The sequence below is a fragment of the Sorex araneus genome, chromosome 2, assembly GCF_027595985.1.
Source record: "Sorex araneus isolate mSorAra2 chromosome 2, mSorAra2.pri, whole genome shotgun sequence".
Classification (NCBI taxonomy): domain Eukaryota; kingdom Metazoa; phylum Chordata; class Mammalia; order Eulipotyphla; family Soricidae; genus Sorex; species Sorex araneus.
Genome location: NC_073303.1, coordinates 194,041,981 through 194,051,761, shown reverse-complemented (window position 1 = coordinate 194,051,761; position 9,781 = coordinate 194,041,981). Strand labels below are relative to the sequence as shown.

The window sequence follows — 9,781 nt, the reverse complement described above, 5'->3', positions numbered from 1 at the left end:
GCTGCCAGCGTTCGGTAGTCTCCAGCCACTTCCCCCACCCCGGGGAGGTTGATGGCGATGATAAGGCAGGCGAAGGAAGGAATGGAGCCAAGCTGGTTGCTCTCAATCGCAGTTTATTCCAATGTCCTCTCTATACACTCCCGTCTCTCTCGTTGCTTCCTCCCCGTTTTCGATCTCTCTCTGGATCTTCTAATTCCCCTTTCTATCCTGCTCGCTCTCACTTCTTTCACCTTGTGCTCTGCTTATGTGTGTGCCACTGTGCTCTCTTCTGTCTGTCTCTCTGCGCGCCTGTCTCTCTGCGCCTGTCTCTCTGCGCCTGTCTTTGTGCCTGTCTCTCTGCCTCTGCTTCTGTGTCTTCTTTGTCTTCTTCCTCTATCTTCTTCTTCTGCCTCTCTGTCTCTTCTATCTCTCTGTCTTCTTCATCTGTCTCCCTCTTCTGTTTCCTTCTTCCTCTGTCTCCCTTGTCTTCTTTGATCTCCCCATCTCTTCTATCTCCCCTCAGTGCCCCACAGTCTTAGTTTTTATAGCAAATTACATAGGGTGGTGACACAAAGGTGAGTTGAACATTAACAAATCAACAAAGAAGGGTAAGACCATTTCTCGAGGAGATTAACAAAATCTCATCTAAGGAAATCTCATCTAAGGAGATCCACTCAAGGGTGTGATTCCAAACAAGGGTGTGTCAGGGTGTGAGCTAGTAATCTACTTAAATAGTTATAGTAAGTCTACTTCTAATATTTCTAGCAATGTTATTCTGTATAAGCACAGTAAGAGATATAAAGTTTGGTTTTTCCTGAGGACATCTCCTGACCACAGTCCTCAGGCCAGGTTAATCTTCCTAACCCCAGCAGGGTCCTAATCTTGTCATTACCTTTGGATCATGACAGCATTGTCCATGATCATGCCCTCAACTTATAATTGAGTATTGTGGCGCTTTGGCCTGGCCTATTTCGATGCCAGGGTAGCACATAACTCACCGCTTGCCCTGGATCCGTCCTGTCCCTCGTTGGGACCCTGTTTTTGGGGTACTAGGAACTGAGGGCAACTTGAGTTAAGAAAGCAGATGCCATCTACCCCACTTCTGAGCACAAAATGGAGAGACGCACCCAAGTGCGCGGCGCGGCTGGCGGGGGATCGAGGACGGGGAAGTACCGGTCCCGCCCTCATCGGACACTTAAAGAGAGTGCAGCCACGTGGGCTTTCCCATTTCTCCGCGCCCGCACCCCCAGAATGACTGACGAAGAGGATGGAGCTGCTTGGGACACCGGCAGCCCACCAGCAACCTGCAGTATGTGACTTGAGAGTTTCCGCCAGGTCCCCCGTGCGGAAATCTCTCTCTCTCTCCTTCAACTTTTTCCCTGGACTTTAGACAGAAACCCAAAACCGCGTGGCCGCGGCATCTAATGTCATCTTAGTATCAGCAATATGTAATGGTTCCTTCTTAATGGGTCGGACTTTTGTGGGTGATCCTAACAAGAATAGTAAGTATTTTGTTGAAATATTGAAGGCAATCAAAATGGTAGCCATCTCTCTAGACTGAACTAAGTTATATCCCCACGCTGGCTGAGAAGAAATATCCTTCTTTCTCGGGAAGAAACGTGGCGTGGTGTCAAACATAGTGTGATGTCCATTAAGCAAACAGACCTGGTGGCGTGGGAATGGGAAATAAGGGGAAAAATTAGGTACATGGACCAGCGGGACGCTGGTGGTATCTCGAGCCGGAGCCGATATCAGCGCAAGAGCTTTGGTTCCAGAAACTGCTCCCAGACACTCTACTAGATCTTCAAAGGTGACACGGAACTAAGCAATCTAGTAAAAACAGAGATCAACAAATGGGACTACATTAAACTAAAAAGCTTCTGCACCGCAAGAGATACAGTGACCAGAATACAAAGACTATCCACAGAATGGGAAAGGATATTTACACAATACCCATCAGATAAGGGGTTGATATCAATGGTATATAAAGCACTGGTTGAACTCTACAAGAAGAAAACATCCAACCCCATCAAAAAATGGGGCGAAGAAATGAACAGAAACTTTACCAAGGAAGAAATACGAATGGCCAAAAGGCACATGAAAAAGTGCTCTGCATCACTAATCATCAGAGAGATGCAGATCAAAACAACTTTGAGATACCACCTCACACCACAGAGACTAGCACACATCCAAAAGAACAAAAGCAACCGCTGTTGGAGAGGATGTGGGGAGAAAGGGACCCTTCTTCACTGCTGGTGGGAATGCCGACTGGTTCAGCCCTTCTGGAAAACAATTTGGACGACTCTCAAAAAATTAGATATTGAATTCCCATTTGACCCAGCAATACCACTGCTGGGAATATATCCCAGAGAGGCAAAAAAGTACAATCGAAACAACATCTGCACATGTATGTTCATCGCAGCACTGTTTACAATAGCCAGAATCTGGAAAAAACCCGAATGCCCCAGAACGGATGACTGGTTGAGGAAACTTTGGTACATCTATACAATGGAATACTATGCAGCTGTTAGAAAAAAGGAGGTCAAGAATTTTGTAGTCAAGTGGATGGGCATGAAAAGTTTCATGCTGAGTGAAATGAGTCAGAAAGAGAGAGACAGACATAGAAAGATTGCACTCATATATGGTATATAGAATAACAGAGTGGGAGACTAACACCCAAGAACTGTAGAAATAAGTACCAGGAGGTTGACTCCATGGCTTCGAGGCTGGCCTCACGTTCCGGGGAAAGGTCAACTCAGAGAAGCGATCACCAACTACATTGTAGTCGAAGGCCATGTGGGGAAAGGGAGTTGCGGGCTGAATGAGGGCTAGAGACTGAGCACAGCGGCCACTCAACACCTTTATTGCAAACCACAACAGTTAATTAGAGAGAGAAAACAGAAGGGAATGCCTTGCCACAGTGGCAGGGTGGGGTGGGGGGGAGATGGGATTGGGGAGGGTGGGAGGGACACTGGGTTTACGGGTGGTGGAGAATGGGCACTGGTGAAGGGATGGGTTCCCAAACTTTGTATGAGGGAAGTATAAGCACAAAAGTGTATAAATCTGTAACTGTACCCTCACGGTGATTCTCTAATTAAAAATAAATAAATTAAAAAAAAAAAAGAAAGCAGATGCCCAGGAGTAAATATTATTGGAGTCAATCAACTCCCAAGTTACAAGCACAATATTGTCTTCCTATGTCCATACAGAAAGGACATTGCTTTAAGGTAAACTATGTTCCCTAAGGCAAGGCTAAAAGGACAAACCCCATGTTATCCTACAGCTGAGGGTCACTCCCAGTAATGTGGCAGCCACCACATGGGTCTAGGAGTCAAACCCCGGCTTCTCACCTACACTTACCCTTATCTGGTCTTCCTCTCATTCTCTCCTGCTGAAAACCCTTCTCCTTGTATTAACACCACATACTCTTTGACCTCAATGTCTTTACTCAGATTGTCTCCCATGCTTCAAATTCTCTTTATCCTAATCTTATGATAAACTGTCTAATTCCTACTCATGCTCCAGATATAACTTAAATAGTGTTTTGTTGAAGAGTCTTTCTTTACCTCACAATTAACACTAGGGTATCATATGTTTATACTCTCTCTGACCCTGTATTTTCTATACCCTATGGTTGTTAGCCCTAACTTTATCTCAATTTGTAATGATATATATTTATGCAATTGCATGTTTGATATTTACTATTCTTGCTAAAATGTAAGATCTGTGAAGACATGGAATAGAGTTGTGATCAGAGATAAGATTTAAAGTGAAGTAAGGAGCTATTGAAGAATCAGTGTTTTTTTTTTTATCACATCAAGAGATTTAGATTCTACCTTGGAGGCATTGGAAAACTTTAAGCACAGTAGGGCTAGGACCCTGTTCAGTATTTGAGTTATCAAAAACTTTAAAACTCCCTGGGGAGTATGATAAGATAGAACTAAAGCCAGGAGTCAGGGTGCTAGAAATTATTTCAGATTTTTTAGATTTTAGCCACAATAATTTATAATGATTTTAATGGTGAGGTTCATGTATAAAATGATCCAACCACATAAATTATTTCAGTATGAGATGTTGAAAAATACACAAGAGCTAGAATAAAATACATGTTTTATGAATCAGAATAATATGTCAGGCAATGATTAGATGCCCTGGGATTATACTCTAAAGTGGAAATTAGAGTGAAATACATTTGTTATTGAGTTCTCTGGACCAAACAATTGAAAAAAAAGAAGGGAAGTAATGGTATTGGGTATAAGGTAAAAGGGGCTGGAAAGAATGTATAGGAGGGAGAATATTTGCTTTGCATGCAGCTGATGAGGGTTTAATCCCTGGCATCCCTTATGTTCCCCTGAGCACTGCTAGCAATAATTCCTGAGTGGAGAACCAGGAGTAACCCCTGAGCATCCCCAGTGACCTAAGAAGCCTAGATAGATAGATAGATGATAGATAGATAGATAGATAGATAGATAGATAGATAGATAGATAGATAGATAGGTAGATAGATAGATAGATAGATGACAAGTCATAGGGAGGATATAGTTAAAGTCTTGGTTAATCAAACTGTAACCCCTGAAACTGTGATGACACTTCAAAGTTTATCCCAGTTTGGAATTACTGGGGTGGAAGTCTACAGTCATATCTTGATTACACTATCATTTGGATATAAGCTTCCCCCTTTATTTGGAAATGATGTGGATCAGGTGACTATTTTCAGGCAATGCCAAGTGGGTACTGATGTCTGACGGCTTGCTGAGTATAATATTGGCATCTGGAAAGGCAATGGGTGAGGAGAAGCTCTGCAGGCTTCTACTGTCCTATGTTTGAAGTTATAGAGGAAGGGAAATCAGGTAAGAAACAAAAACAAGTCAGAGCTCAAAAACAAGATGTGGAATTCATAACCCGGCAGAAGTTCACAGGCCCTAGGGCCAAGAATAAGACTGCCTGCAGTGCACATGTTGAGTGAGAAGAGCAATGAGGTCTGTAGAAAATGCTGGAACAAACCAAAAGCTAAAGCAAACATCAGTTCAGAACCTTTGGGTCACAGCCGGTGATACGCGGGGGTTACTCCTGCAAGGCAAATGCCCTACCTGCTGTGCCATCGCTCCAGCCCAATTCAGGACCTTTGGGAAGACAAGAAGAACTATCAGATAGAGAAATCTGAGGAGGATAATACCAAAAAAAAGAAAGAAAAAGGCAGAGACATAAATGTAGCAATTGACATGTAAAAAAGGGCCAGGACACATATATAAGTTAATTGTATGTAATATGAATCTTCTGGCAAAGAAGAAATATGGAAAAGTTTGATTACTTTTAAATCTCAGTGACAACTCAATGGAGGAGGATAAGGGTTTACTTAAAAGCAAATGTGATCCATGAAACCAGGCTACTGAAGAGGAGACAAAACTTATAGAAAATGGTGAGAGTAAAACAATCACTCCTAAATACAAAAGAGAAAATGTGTAGATGGTATTGACAACTGCCTTTGAATATGGGACAGAGGTCACTAACTCGTAAACTCATGTATCTCAGATTGTTCTTATATTCATATTTAAAGGAAACATGTGCTTTTATTTGTATTTATTTAAATGCAGATATGATGGTCTAACTAAAAAAAGGGAACTGGGGCTGGAGTGATAGCACAGCATGTAAGGAGTTTGCCTTGCACATGGCTGACCCGGGTTCGATCCTCAGCATCCCATATGGTCCCCTGACTAGCGCCAGGAGTAATTCCTGAGTGAAGAGCCAGAAGTAACCCCTGACTATCACCACGTGTGACCCAGAAAGCAAAAACTAAAATAAAATACAGTTGTACCATTCTTCTAAAAAAATGTGGGGGGGACTAAAAAATAATGAGTTGGAAACTTTCAGGGCAAAAATGGAGATGGAGTGTAAATTGAGATAGAATGAGGAAGAGGAACTAGAATAAGGAAGAGGAGCTGGAAGTAACAAGTCAGAATAAGGTTGGTTAATCCCTTCAGGGTGGATACGGTTAAATTTGTGCCTCAGTTACCCTGAACAATAGACTAAAAAACCCTCAGACTGAGCTGGTGTGAGGAAACTGAACTTTGTAATAGTCACATGTTTTTCTCCCTGATTCATGTGTCTAGAAGAAGTTCTCATCTGGTCTCGGAGACAAAGGAGATAATGAAGGTAATGGTGATGCTGTGATGCTTATGACAAAAATGATGATTACAATGGTGGTGGTGGTGCTGGTCAGTTAATAATCAACCAATATTTAAAAAAATCAATGATTTCTCACTTTCTAATTAATTAGGCTATTAAAATCTGGAAAGTGCTGGGTCTCCCTTAGCCTTTAGTCTGTTGTTGATTGAATAATGACTCTTCTGAAAACTAATACTTCTCTATGGAACCAGGATCAATGTGATGCTACTGAGTCGTTTTGATTCCTAAAATGAATACTTTGCATGAAGATATAAAAGAGAAGTAAATAAGAGGAAAGTGTACACACCTCCCAGACTAAGCCCCCACCCCTTGCATCCAAGGTAGGGAAGTATTGGTCAATAATGACAACAGGACTTTTGAATTTTGAAATATTCTTTATTGCATTTTCTTGCCTTGAAAGCATTTTTAATGTTGAAAAAATATTGAAGAGGTATCACTTATATCACTTGTCATCCCGTTGATCTTCAATTTGCTCGAGTTGATGCCAGTAACATCTCCATTCGTCCCTGCCTCATGCTAGTGTAGCCCAATGCTATCTGCTCACTCCAGGAACACAAAGAGCCTCAAACTGTTGGTTTTCATGTAGAAGTCTGACCATCTCGTAGGTGGGCTGCCACACGGTCTTTTGACATCCCATGGAATACAGTTGGTAATAGCTCTATTCCAACAGTCGTCTCTAAATCACATTACGTGTCCGGCCCATCTGATTTTCAATCATTGGCAAATGAGACAGGGTCCCTGATTCTTGATCCTCCATGGAGGTCAGAACTCCGGATTCCTTCTCTCACTTGAGTGAAATGTGATATTCCAAACATAGGTCTTTCAATTGAACGGGTAGTGTTTATGTACAGTCATTTGTATGAAAAAAGTATTTTTGAAACATTTGTTTCTGTTTTGAGTCTCAGCATAGTAAGATAGTGAATTCCCTTTATTTTTGGGATACCTACTAGCCATAATCCAGTCATGTCTTTGAAGACCTGACATTCCATATCTTGTAAATGAAGAATTTAATCTTGATGACTCTGAAGATACCTTCCACCTCTAAAAAGAAGTTTTCTTCTTAAGAAAATTGAAATTAGGAACAAGAGAGACAATTTAACATATTAGAACACATATCTTGCATGCAGGAGGCCTGGATTTGATCCCTGATATGGTGTGTCACTGGGTGTGCCTCCTCTTCCATCAAAAAACCCCGCAAATATAAGTGACTGTGTAGCAAATCCAAAATCTTGCTTCCATTTTGTTTCCTATTTTTGGCTTTGAGAAATATGATATATTTCAAGTTGTCATTGAGGTTAAAACATAAAGCAAACTTTTGTGTAGCAAACACTACTTTCACCAAAGAGAAAAGCAATACTTAACAAACTATATGCTAACTGCCAGTAAATTCTAATAAACTATGAAGGATGTTTCATTTGTTCTTCCTTTCTGAATATGAAAAATATGCTATGAAGTTTAATCTCTTGCCTAGGATCCCTTTAATTTTACTAAATTCAGTAATTCCAGTAAAAAAAATTGCTACTGATACATTTATTTCTACCTAGAGTCATCATCAAAATAAGCATTGATTAACCCTAATTTTAAGCACCCTGGACTTAAAAGACAGACAGAGAGAGAGAGAGAGAGAGAGAGAGAGAGAGATCATCTAAAATCCAATGCATTTTCCAATTACTCTCCAAAGAACAAGCAAAGTTTTGGTGTTGTCTTCACTTACAAACCAACCCTTCCATTTATGCCTTCATATCAGAGTGATTTTTGGCAGGAAGTTTTCAGCTCTGTAATTAGCCAACCACAATGGAAGCCTTGACATTTAATTGCAACATAACTAAGACAATAATAATATGAGAAACACTGCAGTTGAATGCAGTATTTCTCGACACACCTCTGGCTCCCTTCTGATTGGCTGAGAAACAATTATATGTGACTAGTAAATAATCCATAGAGAAATGAATGTGGATGCACAAAGGAGAAGGACATTTGCAGCAGGTCCTTCTAGTTGGGCCAAGTTCAACCACTGCTGGTGTTGTGGATTAAAACGTTATGGACATGAACAGTGGAATGCATCCTAAGAGAAGGCAGTAGACTCCACAACGCCAGCACATTCTGGACAGAACCGCTTCAAAACATTCCAGATCGGATCAGTGGCTCCAGTCCAGAAGATGGCATTTTATCCCTTGCAAATTGCTGGACTGGTTCTTGGGTTCTTTGGCCTGGTGGGGAGCCTGGCCACAACTCTTCTGCCTCAGTGGAGAGTCTCAGCTTTTGTTGGCAGCAACATCATCGTCTTTGAGAGGGTCTGGGAAGGCCTCTGGATGAACTGCATTCGGCAAGCCAGGGTCAGATTGCAGTGCAAGTTCTACAGCTCTTTGTTGGCTCTCCCCCCTGTCCTGGAGGCAGCCCGGGCCCTCATGTGTGTGGCCGTTGTTCTGTCCTTAATTGCTCTGCTTATTGGCATTTGCGGCATGAAGCAGATCCAGTGCACGGGAGCCAATGACAGGGCCAAAGCGTACCTGCTGGGGACTTCGGGGGTCCTCTTTATAGTGACAGGAATCTTCGTTTTGATCCCAGTGTGCTGGACGGCCAATATCATCATAAGAGATTTCTACAACCCCGCCGTCCACGTCGGTCAGAAGCGAGAGCTGGGCGCCGCGCTGTTTTTGGGCTGGGCCAGTACTGCAGTGCTCTTCATCGCCGGGGGGCTGCTCCTGGGCTTCTGCTGCTGTAACAGAAAGAAGCAGAGATTCCGATACCCGACCCCTGCCTACAGTATGCCACACAGAGACACACACAGGAACACGAACATGGTTAGTAAGAACACCACCAGTTATGTCTAACTCCTGCTTGGGGACTGAGATATGGATGACCGCCAAGGTGTTACTTTAAGATCATGTCAGGAACTGTGAGTAGATGAGGCAAGAGAATTTGCTGCATGACAGCCCTTAAATTGAGGGCAAAATAATAGGAGGGATGGGTTGTGGTTTGTTGCCTGTGGTAGTGCTGGAAATGGCTCATGCAGATAGTCTAGCCTCATGTATATTAAATACATTTATAATAGTTGGGAAAACTATCTGTATTTTGAAATGAATTATCTAAAATCAAGAGTCTGCAATAGTCAGTTCAATAAATTACTTTTTTTACAGTAATATTTGTTCCTCAAAGAAATCTGTTATGTTAAATTGATAATCCATAGTAGTAAAGTATTTGAATTATGAATTATTTTTCCTCTAAATTACTTCCAGAACATAAGAACAATGAAAATTACACCTTTCTACTTTATTTTAAACAATTGAGTTGGGTTTCAAAAACGGACATCAAATGAAGATTTTTTTAACAAAAATTTTCAAATTATTTACATTTCCATCCCATGAGACTTGTCATTTCTTCAAGAATCTCAAATGCGTTGAATACTTTTAAAGGAAAGAAATACCTAATAAGATGTAATTTAAGAGTTTAATTTATGGTTAAACTTACTTGTAATCATATATTTTTTAAAACTATGTAATATGTAACATGTAAATAAGCTTTCATAACCTTTAAGTAAAGAGAAGTACTTATCTGGAATAGACTATTCATAGAATACCCAATTCTCATCAATAGCAAATGCAGTTCTGACTAG

General features: G+C 41.3%; 1 protein-coding gene across 1 annotated transcript; it reads left to right on the top strand.

The window, feature by feature from the left end:
• Window positions 1-8,324: 8,324 nt before the first annotated feature.
• CLDN17 (claudin 17) lies at window positions 8,325-8,999 on the top strand. Its single transcript, XM_004618975.2, has one exon. The coding sequence runs from the start codon at window positions 8,325-8,327 to the stop codon at window positions 8,997-8,999; it is 675 nt and encodes a 224-aa protein (XP_004619032.2).
• Window positions 9,000-9,781: the final 782 nt, after the last annotated feature.